The following is a 24,680-nucleotide window of genomic DNA, read 5'->3' as shown; positions in this document are numbered from 1 at the left end:
TGCAGGCAACAGATGCAGAGACAACCCAGCATATCACAGAAATGAAGCTTGTAAGAGTATTTAGGTGCAGTTGCTCTGCTCGAAGTTTTCTGTATTTCTTAAAAATATCAGGAAAAACAACCAAGAAAAAAAAAAGAAAAAGTGAGGTGCATGGGAGAATGAAGGACACTAGATATTAATTCTAGAGTCAGTGAGCTGTAGCGTACAAAATGAATCCCAGGAACATATGACACATTTGTGAAGCACTAAATGATACCAACTCTCATTTTCAGCAGGCACAAACAAGCCAGCTAGATTAGAAGATGCCAAGAATGAAAACAATAGAATTATCTACTTTAATTTTCCCCAAAGGACAATGCAACTTATCGCAGAAGCTACAGAAATTCATAATTTGTGGCCTAATATTGAAGATTTATAGATTATAAACTCAGAAGACACCATTATGTTCATCTAGTCTGACCTTCGGTACAGTTCATAATATATACTTTCGCTGAGCACTTCTTGCATCAAGGCTATATTTTTTGGCTGTGTTAGGACTCCTCCTAGCAAAACATCTTAACATAAAGACTTAAAATGATGGGGAATCAATAACACGCTTTAGTAATTTGTTACACAGAACCCCCATGGCTTAAAAATGTGTGTTTAATTTCCAGAATGATTTAAATGATTTTGTCCATTGGCTTTTGCCATGCTTCTGTCAGCCAGATTAAAGAGCCTTCCTTTATCAGAAGTCTTTTTTCCGTGTTCCTACTTACAGATTAGAAGGTGATTTAATCATAATCTTTTCTTAGATAAACTAAATAAATTGATCTTGTTTAGTCTTTGACTGTAAAGAAGGCTTTCCAGACCTCTATAAATCCAAACACTTCTAGACTCTGCTTTGCAAGACATGGTTTCCTATCTGAAATATTTGACATATTTTCTGCTTTTACTTGTATGACTTTTCCTGGTTTTATTGAAATTTCTGCAGCTTAAATCAGGCCACCTCACCAAATGATCCAGCAGGATCTGTGAAATTAGCCCATCATTGCAATTATTTCTTAAAACTCAAAGCTCTTATTGATAATTGGTGTAGGGATGTTGTCTGATCACTTACTGCAGATCTACAGTGCAGTACAGTTATGATCCAGATTTTATTTAGGTTTGTAGAGAGTTCTGATGCAGTATGTTTGCATTATGTTTGCAAAGACTCCTCTCAGAAAAACACAAAAGTATTCTTCCTTGTATTTATTTTTATCACAGTTTCACATACTGGTTCAGCTTTTAACTTCTGGATGGCTGTTTCATAGAGAACTTCTGATGCCAAAGTCTGGAAAACACTATGACTTGATTTACTTATTTACTTGCTTTTTAATGAAACAAGTTGGTAGTCTTGGTCTAGTTTTAGTGAGCAAATATCTTCCTCTAAAATTTACCAAAATATCAGAGTTTACATACTGATTGGTCAAAGGCTGAAAATATCACAGACTACGTTCTTTACTTGCACATATGAGAGGTGCTAACAGTATTTGTGACAGCATATGGGCTAGTTTCACATCATTTCTAAAATATTTCCAAGCTACCTCATACGGTGGAGTAGTCAGAGATATTTTGACTTGCTTACTCTGTCACGTATACGAGGAAAGGCTTTTGTAGCTCTAAGCCTAAAGAAAAAAATTTAGGGAAGAATCTTACTATATTGCCAAATATGTTTTTTGGTTTTTGTTTTTTTTTTTTTACCTTTCTTCTCATTTACATGTTTTTCAACAGTCTTACAGAAGGTGGTAGCAGCTACCCTAAAGAAAGCTTTGTGCCTCTTACATGACTTCCTTTTATAGGAAATACATGGGGTTTGTTTCAGTAGGAGACCACTTTGCTCTTTAATCCTGTACAGTTTTTATATAGGAAGCAGCTGAAGTAATTCTTCTCAAGTCAAAATATGTTAAGGAATAGGAACATTTCATGTGTTGTTCATGTGTTTACGGCCAAGAAGTCAAATTTAAATCAGAATCTCAGCACCATAATCTTCTAGCAAATGTTACCAGCTGTTCAGCTCCACACTTTCTTCCTTCTAAAAGCAAGTAAGAAAGTGAAAATCCATCATATCAGTCAGCTAGTGGTTCTTAGTACTCTTACCTTGACAGATGATATACCAGAGTGCCTGTCTTTCTGGAAATTTTAGTTTTAATGGGCTGGGATCCATCTTCCTGCAAACACTAAAAGAAAAATATGCATCAAGTCATTTATATATGACTTGAGCCTATGCATCTAGGCTCACTTTTTATATGTTCATTTGAGAAATAATACTTAATGCTTTTTCTATGTCTATTTATTATGTTTGATTATATTTTTCTTCATTGAAAAGGCCAATGAAAGTAGCACAGCTGCTCTATTATTCTCATATCATTCCAAATGCAAAGACATGTGAGAATACTTAAAAAAAAAAAAAAAGAAAAAAGTAGAGATGTATAGTAGGTAGGGAATTCATGTGAAATTTCTGTGAAAATTCCTGTGAAAATTGCCAAAAATTACTTTAAGGGGGAAAAAAACCCCTCAGAACAAGGATTAAAAAAAACCCAAAGAAGGTATTTTCTAAGTGTTACAGTCAATGGGATCTCACAAAAAACTCCTTCTCCATACATATATATCATTCTATATTATATATAATTCTAAATTATATATATAATAATGCAAATATATTGTTCCCTATATGCTATATTACCTAGACTGCATTCTTCTCTCATAGCTGTGCAGAGCCTTGCATTATAGAGTATGGGTGCTAAACATAAACTTAGATGATACTGTAGTAAAGACCAATATATAAATATACTGTAATAAAGACAAATAAATAATCTGGGGGTGAACATGGTTTTTAAACACTATAATCTCTGTCCACACAACAGTAAAATAATGTTTAACTCTGAACAGTTAAAATATGTGAGGTAAAATAGCCTCTAATCTAGGCTTTTTGCCAGATAGGTGTGACCTTGGTGAAAATAAGAAATAACAGACAGATTATACTGCGTATTTCTAGTACCATAGAAACGGTCCTGGAAATATGATTTTTAAAAATTTTCTCCCCTCTGGCAAATAACTACTTTGAAAAGCCAGTTTAAACTGTACACCTTATATACCAACCTGGGTACCCTAATGCCACTGGAGTTTTTTGGAGAGAAAAACTGGACTAAGTGAGGAAAACAAATGGGGCATATTTAAATCCATGAGATTTTGTATTTTCATTTCTAATATGAGGGAGCTTGTCAAATATTAGAGTAACTCAGATGCAAGCTTCATTCTTACCTGTAAAGTCAAACACCTTTATCACCCATCTCTAGCCTGTTTGACACATTAACCTGTTAGGATGCTGACCTTTCCCAATATTCTCAAACTTTACTATCCAGCTCTTAACTTATCCTGTATATCTACACTTTTCCTTGCAGTACTCTTTAAACACAGGAAAAGTTCCACAGTAAAATCCAAACCTTCTTTTTCTTCAAATCCTGACTTACAGCTCATATCTCTCATGTAACCTACTCGTCTTCCTTTTTTGCTACTTTACTTCCAACCTCTACCCTTGCATTAGCAACAACAAAAATAGCAGAAATGTGTGAATATCTGATTTCATTTTTGTTATTATCTGCTGACTGAAATGAAAAAATACCAATATATTTTCTTGATAATTCATTTTACTTTCATTTCTAGTCAGTCGGGCAAAAATGAAAAGAAAGATGAAATTGTTTTGAATTGAAAAAGTATTTGCTTGACCCTAAACAAAGTAATTCAAATTGCTTCTTAAGCTCCATTTTTTATTATAAGGGAATTGATTTTTTGAAACATTATTTTTATTTGAAAATTATTTTTTCTAGCTTTTTCCTTTTTTCAGTAGTATGCACATATTTTGGTTGACATGATTCACCTTCTCTTTGTTTTCATCAAAAGTATTTGATTGAAAAAATTTCCCATACTCAAACATCAATGGAACAGAAAACATTGTAGTAATTCTTTGCTATGTTCATTTCTATGCAAATTCAGCCTTCACGTCCTGTGGCATGTGTTCGTGTCTTGATCTGTAAACTTTGCTGGGCAATGATGTCGTCATTTAGTGTTTGTGCATACCTGCCACAAAAAAGTTTGGACCTTAGTAGGGGCTTTTTATTTATAGTCCAAACCAAATGCCAGTAGGGGAAGAAAATAACCTACCTTTCCTGTCCTTTCCAGATTTAAATCCTAGATCATGTATCTCACAACAGAAACAGAACATAAACATTCACATGAATAAAATAATCATATTTATATAGCCAAGTGGAAGCACTTAAGGATTATTTAATGTGTAAGTACAAAACTATTAACAAGAACATAAATTTTGCTAAGAATGTTGGCAAGAGATGATGTATCCCTTAAAGGATTTATCTATACACATTAGTTTAGCAAGACATCAGAAAATTTAGTTAAGTTGTCAGCTTAAAGGTCTGAAAAATGTTGGAGAAGTTTAGACAGGAAAATTCACCTTTTGGTATGCTTTAAATAGCTTTCAAAGCCAAACCTTCTTGGGCACAAGTGTGCAATTACTTGAGGGGTGGATTGCACAGGGCTGCTGTTTGGAAATGTGTGTAGAAGAGAAAACAAAACATCCAACCAACGAGCAACCACTATCTATCTAGGTTATCTAGTCCAGTCAAATAAAAAACGGCTAGAGTATGAATATGCATGGTGTTTTTTTTTTTTTTTTTCTTTTAACTGGCATTTGGAAAGACAGTATTCTCATTCAGTCAGGATTTGCTCTCATGGGTCATGTCTATCCAAACCCGCTGGTGCTCTGCACTTACTCCTGGACTGTATGTGGGAACTGGACACTGTAAAGTTGGTGTAGGCTTCTGGAATGATGGTTATCTTCTTCACACCATTATAGCCAAATTGACTATTTAAGAAACAAAAGATAATGGCACAGCATTAAATTGTCTCTTATGATCCCCGACTGAAGCATGTGACATGTTCTGCAGACTCAGGACTTCCTAGTTCTATGGGAATGTCTGATTCTGTGGCAGAAATGCTGGTGGGGAGAAATGATCTCAAATTTCTGACCTATTTTCAGTTAGGATCTGCAGTGTCCTTTCCTGATATCACACAAAGGACATAGAGTTCCAGTATATCCTTAGGATATCATATAAAATAACTGCACTAAATATTCCTAGCTGAATTATAGAATTAAGTGATCCTGTTTGTTTTTTTTGTTTTCTTTTTTTTTCCATGCCCCTCTGATCCTGCAGACTTTGCAGGTTTGAGACTACAATCAGCAATTCTATGTGAAAACTTATCATCTGATTAAGCACTGTGGTTCAAGCTGATAGGAAGAATTGCCTAAAAATAAGGAATCAATTTTGAGCCAAGTGTAATTTTAAAACCACTACTTAAAAGGTATACGGTAATGTAATTAGTAAGGGATGTAATTAGAAATATTTCGATGATGGCTTGAGTGAATGACATTTCTTGCTTAGCCATGCATTTTGGAAATGTTACAACCTGATTCAAGTTCTCAGAGTAACTTTTGTCTTGAACTTTGTACACTGTAGAAGTGGAAAAAATAATTGGCAATTCCTTTGAGGTGATGCTCTTCTGACGGTTCCCCAAAATGCCTTTGCTACAACCTTGCTCTTGTACCATAGCCTTTATTCAGATCAAAAAGCAATTTCAAGCAACCCAGCTTCATGTCAGATTGAGCAAAGACTAATCAGACTTTCAATTTTGAAGATTGTCTTTAGGGAAGCACATTACACAGACACATTTAGTACATGGTCTGCTGATTAGCTTTCCATTTCTTAGCCATTTAGTAAAGCTTCATGGTGAAGTTACCAACTTGTAACCACATATGAGAGAATTGTGGTTTTACTGTTCTTGTGTGCATCCATAGCAAATGCAAGTTAATTTGACTTAAGCCATCCTAGAATGAAAGAGAAGCAAATTTATCTGCTTTGGCTTGCTTCTTTCACAAGGCAAGGGCACATGCATAAAGAAATATGCTGTAAGATGTAAGACTCAGTACTTTCCTCTTGGATCTGAAGACTGCATTACAGATTGGACTGAGGAAAGCAATACTTAGGCTGGGACTACCTTTTGGCTAGTGTTCAAAGATCTGGCTGTGGGATAACTTAAAATTCAGGATCATTACTGTTTTGTGAATGAGATTGAAAACTTAAAAAATTAGGTGGTACTTTGTATTTGACTGTTCTAGTGGTGGTTCTGTTTTCAGATGTTGTAATCTAATTGCTTTGGCAGAAAACCATTAGAGAAAGATGCTTTCTGAAAAGGACTTAATTAAAGAAAAGTTAATAATCATGAAAAGAGCTATATGAAATGGATAAGGAGAGAAAAGACTTCACTGAGGGTCAGTGTTATGGATTGTTTTGCATCAATATTAGGAAGGAAAAATAGTTTGGGATAAAAGTTGGGACAACAACTGTAAGAAAAGGTTCAAATTTGGCAATGTAGATCTGAAGCACTTTATATGTAGGGATTTGAATCTGCAGTTTTATCTTTAATTAAATATTTTTTAAAAAATAAAACACATTTTCTTAGCATATTTGAAAACTATTCATTCTAGGAGAAAACAACAGATATTTTTAATGACTAGCTGTTCAGAAACAGCCTAGTATACAAAAAAGTGCACATAATTTTGCTTCTGTATACACAAAAGAAAAATTGGATGTTTTCAAGGTTGTATAACCTGTAACTTTTTTCTTTTTTTTTCTCTGTAAAAACTGGAGGGTTAGGTCTCTCTATAATTTGCCCAATCAAATGTTCTTTCACATAATCAGTGATGGATGGAATGTACAGATGTTTCCTCATCATTTAATACCAAGTAAACCTCTCTCCAGAGTTTCTTCAGATCTCCTTGTCCGTTATGTACTATCCTGTTTAAAACTATGATTGATTTTTGCTATACTCAAGCCTTTTCACAGAGTGACTTTCTTTAACATTATGTCATTGATTATTTTTCTTATGGCATTCTGCTTTCAATTTTTTTATGTCTGGCCTTCTGGTTTTGTTTTTTCATACTTGGAGGAGATGTTGGGTATGGTGAGTTTGTTCAGAATGAGCCTGTCTTTCAGCAGAAGGTAGCATCAGTTAAAAAATCTTCTGTCTACTCCAGACTTGGTATTTATCACGGCTCAGCTGAGCACAGGAAAGTGTTAAACAGCTGTATTATGGCAAGTGTTTCGCACAGTGCAGTAAGTCCACAACTCAGATGACACTGCAGTCACTGTGAGAGAGGGACAGTAACAGCAGACTGACTAAACATCAGTGTCTTGGAGGAAAGCTTTGACTTGCACCCTGTGACTTCTTTTTCTTGCTAATCACATCTTGAAGATTTTTGTTTAAAATGTGCATGATTTTGTAGACACAGTACTTACAGACTTTAATCAGCAGTAAAGATAAAACAGTATTGCTTTTGTTCTCTTGCTAAAGCTCTTTTCATGTCGTGTCACTAGCTGCTCGACAGCCCCATTTATTCTGAATGTCTCGTACAGCCAATCCAGTTCACGGGAGAAAAGAACGTTCCTTACTCTTTTTTCCTACAACAAATATTTTCAACATATTTTCTGTCCCCTGCTTATGAACCACAATTAATCCTGCAGAACATCTGTCCTTGCTCATCCCGCAGCTGTCCACGATCCCCCAAAATATAAGACCACAACTCCCCCACTATTCCATAATCCTCTCACTTTGCTGACAGCCCCAATTTGGCTAAAAACTCCAAAATGCGAATGTTGGAGGAGGAGGTCAAACTGACCCCTAACAAGAAAGTTCTGACGAAATCATGTAGGAGGATTTATTTTCCTTTCAAACCTGGAGGCATATAAGCAGACCAGAACTAACAAGTGGCAGATATAAATCTGGTACAAATTGATCTCTTTTTAGTTGAATGGAGTAACACAGCTTCCTCCCATCTGATGGTTTGGCCCTTTGCTTCTCATTAGTAAGAAATAAATACATTTTTATAGACAGAGAAAAAAAACATTAGCTCTGAAGATTGTTCATCAGTTCTTGCGTAACACCACTTGGATAAAGCTGAGAAAACTTAATTAAAACAAAAAAAAATAAATTTCTCATAAGAAAATAAGTGCAGTGCATGTCTTTCTGTATATGTGTCTGACCCTCTTATGCTGGTTACTTTCTGCAATATTGCAAATTATCTAAACAAAATCAAATCAGTGGACTATAGTTATACTGTTCTGTTTACAGAGAAATAGTTTTGTGTTGTCCTCATAGTAGGGGAACAGGCAAGAACTTGACATTTACCTCTGCTGTTTGCCAACACCCAGGTGGTCTGACAGCATATGTGTATTAGCAGGACAACTGGCATATGCAAAGCTTTATGTAGCATGTGCCATTTCTTGCAAGAAGGGGGTAAAAAACCTAGACACAATAAAAGCTGGGGATACTTTTAAGATTTTGAGGAACATATATAGAAAATATAGGACAGAAATCCACAGAAAGATAAGTCTTTTAATAATATTAATGGAAGAGCTTATTGTACTTTATGCATAAATGACTGAATATTGGGGTCCTTTTAATGTGAGCTTTCTCAGAAAAGCTGCAATACTTCGCCTATCTTTGGGTCTCTCATAATACAGTAATTATGAGTTGATTTTTATAAATACAGAAAAGTCTATCGCTGAAAACATTTTCTTTCCTCTAGTTAAATTTGAAGTGCAAAAAATTATGTCTGCCATTCATACTAGTACAGGTTTTTGTCTGGGAAAGGGTGTTTGCCCCTATAGAACCATGAAGAATTTGACAAGAGAAGAGGCGATAAAGAATTTGCGTGTCTTACGTATTTACTTGATTGTAAGACCGAGTTCCTAAAGAGGGGTATTGCTATAGCCTAACTTTTTCCGTTCCTAAGAAGCTGTAAGTACATGCATTCTCCCCCTGCCCCCCCGCCCAGAGAACTTACTAAACCACCTAAATTTCTCCTACACTGCACAAAGCACGATCATCCTGATTGCATCAGTGGCTATTTGCAGCCCAAGGCTACATGCAGTTCAGAGACATACCTTTGGATCACCTGAGGAACCTGAGCTGATGGAGATGTTCCAGCACAGGACGGGTAGGACAAAAAGCAGCGATCAGTCCCAGCCGTTTTCTGTGGTAAGCCCAGTAAAGGGGCAGAGCCAAGCCATCCTGTGGTTGAAGAGCCTGGGAAGAAGATCTGGATTGGAGGCCAGTCTGTCTGAGGGATTTCAAACCCACAGCTCCCACTTCAAGGAGTGGGCACAAAGCTGGGAGTGCTGTCGTAACTGTTGGAACTGTCTGTCCTGCTGTAGCTGAACCTGGGCATATATATACTGAAATGCATAATTTTGGGACTTTTGCAGACAGGCAAAAAAAAAAAAAAAAAAAAAAAAAAAGCAGGAACCTAATTTTGTAGCATTTGCTAGAGCCTTTTTATTCACTGAGTAGACTGCAGGAGGTGAGGGGAAGGGAAGCAATCCCCAGTCCTGCTGTTTGGCATGAGAAGTAAAGAACTTGGGATCCATTTACTGCCTGAAACCATAACCTACTGGTCTGCAGTCCACTTTTCCTTTAGCATTGGAAAGATGGTATTTCTAATTTCCGTTTTACTGACACTAAAATAGTTCTAGGATGAAACGTAAAGACACGGGAGGCTCAGAAGGCACATATGAACCAACACGCAGGAGGTCTGTGTAACAGCCAGAAACAGCACCTCTCCTCTGGTGCTGCAGCCCCATGTCTGAGCACTCTCTTACTCGTACAGTTTCAGAATAAAGGCATCAGTTTTACTTCAGCTTACACTTTGGTTCCAGATAGCTAGCACCTTATTTTTAATTTCCTCTGTCCTATCATGACATAATTTTCCAAGTGTACATCATTATGGTAATTTACTTCAGTAATTTGGATTGACTCATTAAATCGCTTCCTTTTCGTCTTTACAGATGAACCATATTTAATGGCTGTATTACATAACATACACCTACCAGGACTACTCTGAACTTTCTTGAAGGGCAGTTTAGTTCTGTTCCACCACATTTATCTGAGCATCTAAGTCTCATTTTGAAGATGTACTTTCAATTACTATTCTGGTCACTTTTTGAGTTTCATTATAATTTATAATTATTCAGTTTTCAGAGAGAATCTGGAGATAAAAGACAGAGAGATTAGGCGATTTTTCAGGAGATATCCACTGTCACTTTATAAAGAAAAAGAAAGATTGTTATAAAATAAGTGTCCTCAGCATATTAGAAGGTATTAGAATACCTAAATGTTTGTTTACTAAGAAAACATTCTTCCTGAAATATACTGGTTGGAAATAACATTACAAAAAACTCTGTGAGGGAAAGGTGAGATGCATAATATGAGAGTATTAAAACTTATTTGCTCAGTCTCTTATTTTACAGTTTCAGCTTAGATCTGAAGTCCACGCAGCTCTAACTCATCAAACTACCTTGTAATTTACGTTGTTATAATTCCCGGCAACTAATAAAAGGTACAACAATTAAGGTCTTAACTGAGCAAACGGAGGATCTTGTAATAACAACCCTTGCTCACTCCTTCCCTTTTCCCCATTGTTATTAGCATTAGGTGCTTCATTATGTCAAAATCAGACTGTGCTACTCCTTTGTTCTTACACATTCTTGTGTTGTGAGCAGTAACCTGGCAGCCTCCCTCCTATCATCAGAGGCTCCCTGTACTGGCAGTGTGAAAGAGGGAGTTTCATCTGGAGGCAGACCGAGGAGCCAGGACACATCATCATCATCATCAGGCTTTTGCAGCACTGAAGACAAAAAGAGTTCAAGGTAATTTGTTATGAATATATACTAGACCACATCCTGTGGTTATTGCTCCACGTTTAGGCATATCAAGGTCAAAGGAGATACTCATTTAAGACGTACAGGTCTTGGACACTTTATTGTGTTAGCGCCTTCTGTAGAGTTAGGATTTTTTTTTTTTGTAAGAGAGACCCATGTTGTAAATGTAGGCTACATAAAACTTGACTGACTTTTGGGAAAGGGATGTTATTACACGCTACCTAAAAGGCTCTTGAGATATTTTTGGCCACTCAATAAGTAATGAAAATATATATTCAGCACTTCAATGCAGCCTACTTAATATTCTAAATGGGTGAAAGCACCACACCCACATTTACTTTTAACTAATGCTCATCTTTTATCATCGTTTGCTTGTTTTTTTCTTAAATCATTAGTAAGATTTTAAAAACATTCATAGAGTCAAATAAATCACAGATTTAAACTGTTCTGACAGCTTTTTATTCTTAGGTAAGTGGAGAAAGTATCAGTAACATACAACTTGAGTACCCTTCACTGGATGGCCTATATTGGCCACTGACTTCCAGAAAATCAGATGCTGAATGGTAAGCTTCCTTTTCTTTTCCCTTTCAACATCATCTTGAACATCTTTATTTTTAGGATTGTGTTTCCTCAAACGTGTTCATAGCTAGTGTAGCAATTAACATTCTTAGTACTCATGTCCTTTTTACTGCTACATAAATTTACACTTGCTGAGCCTTTAAACAAGTTGTGTAATGCACGCTGATCCCCAGTTTTACACAGTTTCTCTATGTCTAGAACCTGACTGAATGCGTGAGAGCTCTGAGTGGTAGCAGAAGTCATCTCTGGACATACACATTCACAGAATCAATTTGTCTGTATATTCGCAGTACATGTTGACACGTTTAGCAGAGATACATGATAAAAAGCACCTGATACATGCTCTTTTTCTGTGCACAGTACAAAGCAATGTAATAAGACACACCTAAATGTGTGTGCCAACAAGTATTCTGTCCTCCAGCCAAACGTCCTTTAACAGAGTCAGAGCCCTCACATAAAGCACTTGTTTTCTCATCAGCGTTATACAAATAACCAATTTCCCAGGGGCACTTTCCATTTTACTCCCTATTGCTCCCAGCTTTCCCAAATCATATGCATTTATAACCTGCTAACAGGACAAAAACATTGAAACATTAAAATAAAAGCATAAAATAAATGTATCTTGTTCCTTGTGAGTCAAGTGCAAAAGTTCTAATAATGTCAGCAATTTTAGCAAATTATCTAGAGTTTGACTATAACAAAAATAAATCAGGAATTTCTCTAACATTTATCTCTAACATATAAGAATATTTTTTCATAGGACTACGTAACATCTTATATACAGTTATGTGAACCATCTTTCGCTTCCATTCCAAACTGCTTAACATCTCTGAGACAACTCCACGGTTTGGGGCGGAGAAAAGAACAAGAGAAAAGTCTCAAGCACGATGCCTGTCCACATGTGCTGAAAAAATGCAGGTAACCCTGGCTCCTGCAGTTCCTCAGCTCATCGATCTTAAATCAGGTCTTTTCCACCTGCTTTTACAGAATATTACACCCACTGCCTGTCTCAACCTTCTTTTTCAATATGCTCTCTCGTTATTTTGTTCCTTGCTTTGGGACATTCCCTTTTGCTTCTTTCTCAGCAACTTCAGATCACCAGAAATAAGCTGCCATTAATCAAATGATTTCTAACTTCCCGGCAGAACTCAAGCACATATTGCTGCACGTTGTAGTTCTTGGATCACATTTTGAGGGACTGTGGCATAAACCAACATAGATGTCACCCAGTCTTAGGAGATTCAATCAATCAATAATCCAAAAGAACCTCTTTGCATTGAAACCCATGATTAACCCATGCATACAGGACAAATCTGTGTTAATTTCAGGGAGGCATATCTATGAAATTTAATTAAACACATTTAACTGTAATTTATCAACTTTATTGCCCCACACAAGTGAATTCTATCTTTGGCAACTCCTCCAACCTGTAAATCTTATGTTCTGATCTCAAAAAGTCTAAAAGCTGAAAATACCCAGCTCTTTCTATACCTCTGAATGAGCTCAACTAACAATTTGGTAAATACTAGCTCCCATAAAAAAATCCAGTCAACTTTATCCTGCTGTAAATGAACTGACAGAAAGACATTTTTCTTTAAAAAACTTGCACTATTGCCTAACATTTACAGTGGCCCACCAGCACCAATATTAAATGAGCTCCTTATATAAGATTTCATCAATAAAGTCTGTGTGATAAATCTGTGCTATTTTTATGTCTGTACCTTTGAGAGTTCACCTGTTTCTTATTTGCAAAAGACTAGATGCAATTCCCTGCATCTGATTAGATTTCACTTGGCATTGTGCTACTAGAACAAAACCCAGAACTGTTAACATTTCCTGGCAATGACTCGTATCTATACCATTGACTTCCATTTGAGAAACCACTAGAAACGGTTTAGCCAATGTTAAGTATCATTTATTTTTTAGGCACGTTATACAGATCAGTAAACAAAGTCAATTAAACTAACAATACTGTATCTAATGACATTACTCATTTATAAGACTATGTTCTCATGGGTTTACGATTATGCAGATGTAAGTTAGAGCATTTGAAATAGCCTTCGTCATGACTTTGATGAATACTGAAAATTAGGCCACTGAAAAAAATGCCTGGAAAATTATCCCAAGAGGAAAAATTTATATTTTGACAGAAATGGCTTCATTTTGACATATTTATAATACAAAACAAAGCTAAAATAGAAATATTTGTAGGAACTGTCATAGCAACCTGTTTTGATTTAATTTGCCAAAATTCTGTTACAGAAATTACTCAGTTTTTACAAAGTATTTTATGTAGTTTGCATGAAGACATGGAATGGATCCTACTACCCTGTCAGAGAAATTTCCAAAATAGGATAATGGCAGTTTTCCCCTCCCCACAACATATTATTTATTTCAAGTCTTACCATCATTTTACTTTGATATATGTTCCTTCAATATTTCTGAGCAGGTTCATTAATTTAATGAAAAAGCATCCTCTGTTTTTGTTCCTTCATTTTTTAAGGGATGTTCACTCAGCTATCATTCAAATACGAAGAACGTTTTGAAAATGTAAATATTCCTGCAGTGTCATTCCCACTTGAGGTGTGCTGCATGTAAGGCATGTAAGGCCTTATGTAACTCTTGACCTGATCGATCAAAAGGTGCAACCACTTTCAGAAGTACTAAGCTGCATAATTCAATTTGAATGTGCATAGCATTTTTGATATTGAAATCAGGTTTTTTATCTAAATGTGGCATGCTCATTTGACATGGAGCATTCTTCTCACACTTCTCATACTTCTCTCACAATTAACAGGATTTTTGAAATGTCATTTTCTTTCTGTTTGAAACTACATCCATTTTCAAACTGGAAGTGGATGAGGCTGCTCCTAGGTGACTGTCTGCCTTCATAAGTCTATGTGATTATTCACACTGGTCATGACAAACAGACAAACACAAAAAGGAATTCTTTATATCATTTTTTAACTGTCAATGTAAAATGAGGGCAGGGCAAAGAGGTATGAAATACTCTAGGCTTACTGCTCATGATTTATTAATTTGTTCATAATCAAAACTCCTGAACTTTAGGTTGATGTATTGCTATTGTAAATGATAAAAAATTTCTTAGTTGAAGTACATGATCTTTAGCAGAAGAAAAGGTTTGACCTTTCTAAAAAAGTTAATTAACAAGAAAGACTCTGTAAATTAGGTCAAAAAGACCATTAAGATGCAAGAAAATTTCAGCTTACAATGGATTGGTCACCATCAGTAGTAGCTCTTGTTATCAGCTTTTCATTATTTAATTTTGGTCTTGATTTTTCTCCTCTTTTTTTACTTACAGCTGCTGCTTCTTTAGAAAAATCAACTTTCTGTCATTTTCATGATTCATCAAGGCCTGAAGGAAAAGACCAGAATCATCCATAGTCTTTTCATTTGTGGCACAGACCACTAACAACTTTACTAACTTTCTTCAGGACAGTTTTAGGTAAAAGTCTTTTGTGCATTTTTACAGATAATGGAAAGATGCATCGTCTTGGGCTTCTGTCAATAGAAAAAAAAAATAGAAATTAGAAATTTTACATACTTCAAGATGTGGGAGATAATTTCTGTAAACGTTACTGTGCCTAAAACAAATGTGATTCTATCTCACCACTGCTTTGTGCTCACAAGATAGAAAATATATTTAAGTGACTGTATTTCTTTTGATATAAAACATTTAGCAGGTAATATATCACAAGTATCTGTTTTAAACCTTAATTAAGTACAGAGAATCTTTATTGTAGTGCAAACCAGAAATTATAAGCAAAAAGAAAGGTTAATAAAAACAAGTTTCTTTTTCTTGTAAACAAAAAATTCTACAGTTTAGATTACCTCTGCCTCTAGATTATCAAGATGCAATGTCAGATATGAATATTCCCTGTCATGTTTTTTCTACTAAAAGTCTCATAAAGACCAGAGAAGCTTGCATAATAAAACCTGAGAAAGGACCAAAATTTAGCCCAATACCCATAAGTGACATTGCAGAAAAGTACTGTGATTCGGTGGATGAATCCAGCAATTTTCACATGGATGAATGAGTACCAGAGAGCTTTCCATCCCACCTCATATATACAGAAAGCACAACAGGACGTAATAATTGAAAAAGCACAAGGTTGAGGACAGTAATTTCCCTGAAGTGAAGCAAATCCATTGGCTGTTTTCTTCAACAGCGGAATACCTGATGAACTGCATTTGGAGCCATGGCAGCACAGAAAACCCTTCTGTTCCTCAGACTGAAAATTTTAGAGAGAGTCATTCTTACTTTGTGACAGTTATTAGGATCCAGATATTAATCCTTGTCCCTAAGCCTTTCTTTGGTTAGGAAAAGAAAGTAATTCTGGGGACAGAGGAGTTCCAGAACACAACTTCAACTCGTTCTGCAAAGGCATGAGCCAAAAATACACACTGCAGATTTTATTCTGTGTACCTTCTGCCTAGTTCCTCTACTACCTCCTGTCCCTTCTCTCACAGTGTCAGCCCAGTTCCCTCCTTTGGTCTCCCTCTCACTTGTTCTCCCCCATAGAAAAGACTACCTGAACATATACTCTGTGTATATATGAACTACACTGTCTTATAGTTTGCAACATAATTGTTTACCTCTGATAAGTTTCATTAACTGATATCCCTAGCAAGAAAAAACTATATTCTGGCACTGAGTAGGATTCACAGTCATAGACAGATTTCCTGTTGTTTTGATGCACCATGCAAACATAAGAAAACAGAGCTTGTTTTCCAAGGAGCTAACAACATCAGCAGTGCAAGACATGAAGTGTTTACAAACAACAGATGGGAAACAGCTAGAAGGTGGTGGTCAACATGAAAAGCAGAGCTCTCCACTTAAGAGCTGCTTATCTGATCAAGGTTTTTGTAGGAGAGGAGCTTTAAGGAAAGATATGAAAAAGAATTTTTTATGATATATGTATAATTAAGAAAACTTAGAGGTAGAGAAACTTGAGGCAGCTTTAAAGAAGTCAAGTCTTATTCAAGGAAGCTTGAGGAAATGCTGAAAAGTTACATTTTCCTGAGTCTCAGTCTTTTCCCTAGCTGCTACACCTGTCCAGATACAACATGATTCATTTTGCAAATGTGAGAGAGATATTTTATGGCATTCAAATGGACTATTCCAAACTTCATAGCACATTCTCTGAATATGTGCAAGATTTCTGAACCCTTCTTTTTCCATCTCCCCTTCAAAATATGGAGGTGCAATAAGTCTGCCACACATGGCCCTTCTTGCAATTAAAGGATGAGAGATGACATCCACAAACACACTCCCCTGTCCTGCTAAAAAGTGGCATCAACTGAAGTTAAAAATAAAGTTTTACCAAAATTTTTAATCTATTCCTGTGGTTTTGAGAAGTAACCATTTAGGAAAAAGGCCTTATAATAGGCTGCTATGGTGGTCATTAACCTAGTCAACATTAGTCCAACAACAGCAAAGAGCAGATGTCCTTTTTGTGTTTCTTTTGAATTTTTCAAGTCAGCTTTCTTAAAGAGGTGAAGGTAGTTGCCCCATCCTCTCCAGCATAAAAAAGTGGATAGACATACCCCCTGTGTTTTTTTTTTTTTTTCAAAACAAACTGCATCTGCTACTTGCCTTCTAGTTACTTCAGAGGTAAAAAGTCAGAGTAAGTCCCTGGATGCTGACTGACAGATTCTTTTAAGCCAGAGAAAACAGTCAAAAGGGGTGGCAGAGGGCATGGCAGGCAGCAGACTCTTAGTGTCAGAACCCACCTTGCATATGACTCTTTATACAACATCCAATTTAAATGACCTGCAGGGTGTGAAGGCTTTACTGTTGCTTACTGTGCTGCTCATGCTAATATCTAGCACAGAAGTGTCTCACTGCAGAGGAGAAGCAAGAAATATTTGCAAGCCAGTGTTCAAGCAAACGTGCCAGAAATGACATACCCGAGCCAAAATACAGGTCTGTAAAATACCTACCCAAAAAATACCCAGATGTGGTCAGGGATGGTGAATGATTTTAGTCAATCCCTGTATATTTATGTGCACTCAATCAAGTCTGAAAGGTAATGTCTTATTAATACAAGGCACTGAAATACCTTTCAGAGGTGCTAACAATCTCCCTTCAGCATAGGCAGGCAACTACTTACTTTAAATAAACAACCTGTTAGTTGGTTTGTCTTTAAAAATAACTGAGCCTAAAAGAAGCTTAAAGCATTCCAAGTTCCACTTGCAGCTTTCAAAGTCTGCTCGAGTTGCCTAAGAGATATAGATCCTCCTCAATTTCTCTCACTCAGATATTAGTTAACTGATCCTTTCCATTAAAAACCCTGCTAGTCTTAGCTTTCCTGTTCTCAGAAATTCGCTTTTTCAATAAAGCACAAATGTCCAAATAGGAACAGGAGTTCAGGATTAGGTGGTGAAAGAAACAAAGTTCATCTAGACACGAAGAGGTATTGAGATAATAACAGAGGAAGTAAGAATTCAAAAAAGTTCCTGTTACTGAAGCAAACAGTCAAGGCCATTTTTAGCAATAATCTCTCTTCATCTTGAAGAAAGTTCTACAAAAGAAAAGATGAGCAAAAGGTATGGAGGGGTTTTTTTTTGTGTATGCAGACACAATGTTGAGACTTTATGCTGGAGGAAAGGGGATAATTCCTTCTGTGGTATGTTCACAAGAGCCAGATGTAAAGATAAAAACACACTTTGTAATACTTCAGGAAGTGGACTAACCTATTTAAAAACTGAAACCATGTCAAATATTAGGTTTTACTGAAGAAGTTGATCTTGTACAGTATTTGGATGCTAGGAAAATAGAAGAAAATAGAGAAGAAGAACTACATGACAGATATATTATAGCAAAAGCTAAATGCCTAGCAGTTAAGACAAATGTGTAGAAAAAAAATAAGATAAACTGATTGCTACATTTAAAAAAAAAAAGAAAAAATATGGAATTAGCATTAAGATATAATATTGTGGCTATATTTATAAATATGCTCAGATTATTTTTAGATCTACCCTCAGTGTAAATTTTTTTTTGTATGCTGGAGAATATATAATTTCTAGATTATTATCCCCATTATCCAAAAATAACTTTGTCAGAGAATTCACGTAACATGTAATTTTATGGAGAAAACCTGTATTTGCTGGGTATCATGTCACAACTATTGCAATAATAGGTAACAGACTATGGCTCGATTGCTACAAATTTAAATGGTATGCAGAAGAAAATTACTTCCAGTACATTACATCATGTCAAGGTACATGCTATCTAATGTTGTAATTAAAAAAAAAAGAAAAAAAGAAAAATATTCGATAGATAATTTGAAAGTCAAGTTCAGATCTGTCCAGGCATCAGTAAACTATAGGTCAGTATTTTAAAATCGGGATTGCTATGTGCTGAAATTTGCTATGTGATACCCTTGGGACCACAACTGCCAACACACAGTTCCTTAAGCAGAGAAACTTAAAACCCCCTTGATTACCTTCACTTTTTATCCCAGGGATTATGCAGCTTTGAGTTCTTCAAAAGCAGCAAAGAGCACTGCACTGCCCTTACAGAACCTAAATGCTTTTTCTGTCATGCAATATCCACAATGTAAATACTGAAAATTGTCTACAGAACTCGTAAGACACCATGGTTTCTCCTATCCATCCACATTCCAGCTGATCACACCACCACTACAGATCTAGGTCCTGCGTTAATGTCTTTCAACAATGATCCCACTCATTTCCTGATGGCCTTTTAAGGACTATCACACCAACGTGAGGTGACTGGGCATAATCTGAAGGTTCATCTGGCACACGGTGGGCTGAGGCTGTGGGATACTGCTTCAAGAACCCCAACTCTTCCAGGACCTTTTTCCCATGTGTATTTAAGTGTCTCCAAACGTGTATTCTCCTCCAAATTCTGCACATCATGTTTCTACTTCAAACAGCTGTTCTCAGTAAAAGCTAAAGTGAATGCAACTTGTATCTGACTAGTTGCTCCTTTGAGTAACTATGTATTGCAGAACTCAACATGAAAATCTTAAGTAAAGATTAAATGGCCAACAGGGACCAGGCTCACTAATAAATATGAAGCATATGCTCTTTGTATTTTCTATAGTTCTTATTCTAATGCTTCTTATTTTCCATGTACATACTTAAAATTTGGGTTCCTTATTGTGACAGACAGTTCCACAGTTGATACAGAACTAAAAAACCAACCTGTATTTACAAAAAACATCATGCATGTTTCACTTAAGCAGAATAGCCTTTTTGCCTGTCTTGCTAATCACGGTGCCCAATATTTCTGATGTTTTGGTCATGTCTCTTTCCTATACGTAGCTGAATGTTGTCAGTGGGAGATCCTATGGCAGTTGCAAGCATTTGTCAGCTGTCAGTTGGCCTCCCTTGTTTGGTAAGAGCTACATTCATTTACAGAGTAGCTTAGCAGTTTATCTCAGTTTTTAGTAAACAGTGGTAACAAATTTAGTTTTGTCCCTTTTCTTTGAGACAGTTAACAGTGATAAAAAATAAAGGTAGTTTCAAAAATTGGTTAATAACCTAAAGGAAAGAAAGAAATGTCTAAACAATAGATGAAGCCCTCTTTCAGGACCATGAAAAAAAATAAGTTCACACAGCTCTTCCAGATTTTCATAGCTCTTTATCGCATTCCAGCAGACCTCTTAGCAACAGTCCAGCAATTCATGTCTTCTCTCTTAGATAAAAGTAATCTGGACTATGTAATTAATATGATTTATTTCTTAAATTGACACACTTTAAACAGAAACACACACAGTTAAATGAGTCCTTTGATTCAAATTTACAAGAGATGTATTTGCAGCTCAGTCACTGGTGAAGGGAAGAAGTTATATCATTTTTCATAATCACGCTTATTTACTATTTGTGGTTCTTATATTTATACTGTAGCTCATGTTCATTTTAGTCAAATGCCTGGAGAAACATTTAGCTGACATTCAATTAGTGATGTAATGCACTGTGATAAAGGAGTAGGTAATTTACTATGTTCTACTTGGGAACTTTGCTTTTTTCCATTAATATTCACAATAGACCTAGCCAGTTACAACAAAATAAGGTACTGCTCCCACCTAGAACCAGCAATCCAAAAGACAGGGAGTACAGAAATGAAGGCAAGAAAAGAGAAGGTGTCTAGGTAAAGGTTTCCTAGCATCACTTGGCTCCATTCAATAGGATGAGAAAGACAACACCAGTACCTAAAAAAGTAATTTGATGCAACTTGAAATCCTATTAAAGACACAAACTAAATGACTAGTTTTCCTTACAGCAATAATTTACACATCATCATAAAGGGCTGGCCAGCCTAGCATGATCTCTCTTTACACATGCAGAATAGGTCATGTTTCAGTCCTAAATGATACTGTGAGGTTAAAATAATTCCAAGTATTTCTGTATACTAGTGTGTGTGACTACTTACATCTGTTATATGGCCATACCAGGTATGTGCCATAATGAATCTGATCACATTTAAATTAATATTTAAATGAGTTATTGCCTAAGAAATTGTTTTCCCTGCTTCAAACTCTCCCCTGGACTCCGTTGTTGTGTCGTGACACAGACAATTAAGGTTCCAATTCAGCTCCCTTCCTTATTTATTCATTCTAAAAAATAACGTAGATCCTGACAACACTTTTCTGACTGTGGAAGAGAGAAGACTGGCAACTACTGCCTCTACTTGAGGCCTGACAGATACCAGTAATACTAGCATCATTCCCTTACAGCCTGAGGCAAGGAAACTGTTTTGGCAAGACCCCTCCAAGCCTCAAACAGTCAAGAAAAGGTAAAAGTGTGGAAGGACTCATCCCTCCCTCTCCCCTTCCCTTGTTGCCTGTGAGTTTACGTAGAAGCTGGCGAAGCAGATGGATGCCACAAGAAGTGCAAAGGATGCATGGAACAACAGCACGTAAATGGGCTTCACACTGCCTCGAAAGAGCAAAGTTCCTTCAGCGACACCTACTCCACAAGGATCCTCTGCCACTGGGGCTTACAGGACTTGAGGCTCGGTGATTTTGGAGCAGGATGGTGGCAGCGTGTTCCATCCAAAAGAAACAGCAGAAGAAGGTGCTGCAGCGTAGCGAAAAAAAAAAAAAAAAAACAAACTTAAGCTTGGTAAGATTAGCAATACAAGTGAAGTAACAAAACCAAAGAAAAGCGCAAAGCTTTGCAGAGAGGGACAGAACCTGACATTTGGTGCAGAGAACGCAGGGCTGTAGAACACCCAAGCAACGAGAAAGCCATAAGCAAAGTTTTCGTAGTTTAAGAGAACAGGAGAGCCGAAGTTACTGCAATCGGTCCTAACGACACACTCAGAGAGCAATTATCTTCCCCCCCCTGCGTAGTATCCGAAGAACTGCAAGAAATCATTACGTGATTAGATCCACCTGAACACCCTCCCCAGCTCTTTGTTCGCCGGCCCCTCCTGTCACAGCTTCCAGCGCTGTCCCTCAGCGACCGGGGCTGCGCCAGCGAAGCCCCCGCTGCCGGGCACGGCCCCTCCTCGGCGGTACCACCCGCACAAGACGGACACGCCACCGACACCGAACCGCACCTGTCCGCGGCCGGGACGCGCCATCCCCCTTCCCTTCCCCACCCGCTGCCGCTTTCCAGGCCGCCGGATCGCGGTCAGGGGTAGCCCCTCTCCTCCGCCATCCCGGGCCGCGCTCCCGAGCCCTCACCCGGCCCCTCGCAAGCCCCGCTCCCCTCACACCCCCAGCCCCGCGCTGCCTCCCTCCTCCTCCTCCTCCTCTTCCCCCGCCGCACCGCCCCCTCCCTCCTCCCTTCCCTCCCTCCCTCCCGCGGCCGCTTGGTAACGCCGTTTCCATACTCACAGCAACTGCGCACTGAGGCGGCCCGGGGACCCGCTTCGCCGGGACCGGCAGCGGCGGAGGCCTCTCCCCCCACCGCCGCCCCCTCGGCGGGGCAGCTCCCCGCTGCTGCTGCTGCTGCTGGCGGCGGCGGCGCAGGCGCGCTGCCGCCTCCCCTAGTGGCTGCCGCGGGGAGGCCGGCGGCCGCGGCGGCAGCAGCTCCCGCGTCCCCTCAGCGCCGAGCGAGCGAGCGCGGCGGCGGAGGGCGGGAGGCGGGGGCCGGGCGCTGTGTGAGGGAACCGCGCCGCACACCCAGCCTTCAGAAACCGTCGCTGCTGGGGAGGAGGAGGCGGAGGCGGCGGCGGCGGCGAGAGATTCTCCCACCCCCACCCACCGAGCTGAGGTGAGGCCAGGGCAAAGCATCCTCCTTTCTTCCCCTCATCCCTTCCTCCCTTTCATCCTTCCCCCCCCCCCCCCCCCCTCCCCGAGCTCCTTCCTTTTATCCTTCTTTCCTTATCCTCTTTCCCCCCTTATCTCGCCCTCCCCTCATCCTTCCTTGCGCTTCCTGGTCCTCCTTTCCTTTCTTCTCTCCTTAGCCACCTTTCTCCACTCCTCCCCATCCCCCAGACTCCTTCTCCCCGTGCCCACATTTTGCACCCACCAGAAATAATAATCATGCCTGCCTTTTTTTTTTTTTTTTTTTTTTCTTTTTTCTTTTCCTTTATTTTATTTTTTTTTTTTTTTTTAAATGCAATTGTAATTCTCGCCCAGTGAAAGAGGGAGAGAGAAAGAAACACAGTCGGTCACAGAGAGAGATAATCCCCCTCTCCTTTAAAGAATGGATTTGAATTAATGGTCATTTTGTGGTGTGTGTATTATGGGAAGAGGGGGATTATATTTAGGGAAGAAAAGAAAGGGTCAAAGGTGTGTTGTTTCACTTATTCATCTATTTACCTAACATCACTTTGAGGTGAAATCTATCTCTGTATTATTTTAAGTATGTGGGGGTTTTTTTTGTTTGTTTGTTTGTTTGTTTTTTTTTTTTTAATTTATTCTCCTTTCTTCAGGCATCAGAGGTTTCTTCCTCCCTTTTATCCATCTCCTGTGTGTCTCTGTAATTTACAGCCGCTGCTGCTGCTCTGATTGTCTCAGGCGGGAGCCGGCGGGGAAGGGGCGCGGGGAGTGGTGCTGTGCGGTGGGGAAGGGGCGACGGGCACCGGCAGAAAGCAGCTTCCTCCATCCCTTCCCTCTAGGCCTCTTCCAAGGGCTGAGACCTTTCTAACCACCCGCTTCATAGCCCAGCCATAATCCAGCCCGAAAGGTGCCAGCACCCATCAAAGGATTTTGCTCCGGTGGCAAAGAGTGAAAGTTTAAAACGTGGCTTTGTCTTTATGTGGAGCGCGCTGGGGGATGGCGAAAAGCTGCGTGGATGTTGGCTGAAAGGCGACGGCCAAAGTGTCTCCCTGAGTGGCTTCTGGAGTGGGAGAAGTTTTGCGTAGACATGGTGGTGGTGGGGAGCAGCGTCGCTGCTGCGAGACTTCCCTGGCTGCCTTGCCCCTTTGGGAGGTGGCGTGGTGGATGCGTGTGCTCAGGGGAGCGTCAGTACGCCAAGGGTTCGGGAAAGTAACTTTTACGTATTTACAGTGGGGTATAGCGTGAGGAGTAGGTAGCATGCACCTGCTTCGCTGTAGATTGGAGGGCTGAATGCACTCCCTTGTGTCTCGCCAGTTGTGTGCGATGCCTGTTTTCTTCTTAAGGTGATGCTCTGTCAGTCGAAATGATCAGTTGGTGATTGTATTTCTTGCCGCATCAGTTGCATAGTGGCAGAATATTTGTTTGATTATTAACATGCTTCAGACAATTTCAGCCTTTTTAAGCTTCTGTTTGCTGAATTAGAAGTTTGTTTATACTTCATTGGGATAGATATGTTTCAACCCCCCTGTTATTTTACAAATCTGTAGATACCACAGCAGCCGATTCTGTAGCAAAACTCTATCAGCCTGAATAATGTTAAAACACACATGTTATACATTATCTTGGCACGTATCCCTAAGAAATGTTGATTCTGTTAACTTGTCAAGATTGCAGCGAATGCTGTGTGTCTTGGAGTACAAGGTAGATAAGTAGCATAAATAGGGGTGGTCTTAAATGATGTTGCTGATGTGAACAACAGATTTTACTGGCTTTATGGCTATTACAATGCTGCTGGTTTTCTTTTTTGCCTATAGTTTGATATTTTGCCTATGATTGATATTATGTATTGTATCAGACTTTTCATATTCCAGCTCAAACAGAATTTTTTCTAGAGGAGAAAAAGTAACGACCTGAAGGATGAACTTTTGCAGTCAATTGTGTAAATCATTGTTTACAGATATAGCCACCTTAGCTGTGTACAAGATAGCTGTAATTCCATTAATGGGCTCTGTCAATGACAAAAGCCTCAACAGTAAAGCTCCAGTGTCACTTGAGCCCTCCCATGGAA

The 24,680-nt window shown here is 38.4% G+C and overlaps 1 protein-coding gene across 1 annotated transcript; it reads right to left on the bottom strand.

Moving 5' to 3' along the window:
* Positions 1-13,812: 13,812 nt before the first annotated feature.
* Positions 13,813-22,621, bottom strand: LOC116961817. The gene is made up of 3 exons (XM_042807917.1): positions 22,223-22,621; positions 21,352-21,458; positions 13,813-14,909 (listed from the first exon to the last, which is right to left on the bottom strand). The coding sequence occupies exons 1-3, from the start codon at positions 22,619-22,621 to the stop codon at positions 14,798-14,800; spliced, it is 618 nt and encodes a 205-aa protein (XP_042663851.1). The 3' UTR covers positions 13,813-14,797.
* Positions 22,622-24,680: the final 2,059 nt, after the last annotated feature.

This window comes from Tyto alba, unplaced genomic scaffold (assembly GCF_018691265.1).
Source record: "Tyto alba isolate M040663 unplaced genomic scaffold, T.alba_DEE_v4.0 Super-Scaffold_6, whole genome shotgun sequence".
Classification (NCBI taxonomy): Eukaryota; Metazoa; Chordata; class Aves; order Strigiformes; family Tytonidae; genus Tyto; species Tyto alba.
This window is presented reverse-complemented; position numbering and strand designations above follow the sequence as displayed.

Excerpts from the sequence above, each read along its gene's own strand:
- LOC116961817 (XM_042807917.1), bottom strand. The coding sequence starts at position 22,621 with ATGCTTTGCCCTGGCCTCACCTCAGCTCGGTGGGTGGGGGTGGGAGAA. Across the intron at positions 21,459-22,222 it reads CGCCTCAGTGCGCAGTTGCT|CACCTTCTTCTGCTGTTTCT; the intron begins GTGAGTATGGAA and ends GCTACGCTGCAG. Across the intron at positions 14,910-21,351 it reads TGGCAGAGGATCCTTGTGGA|AAGCCCAAGACGATGCATCT; the intron begins GTAGGTGTCGCT and ends TTCTATTGACAG.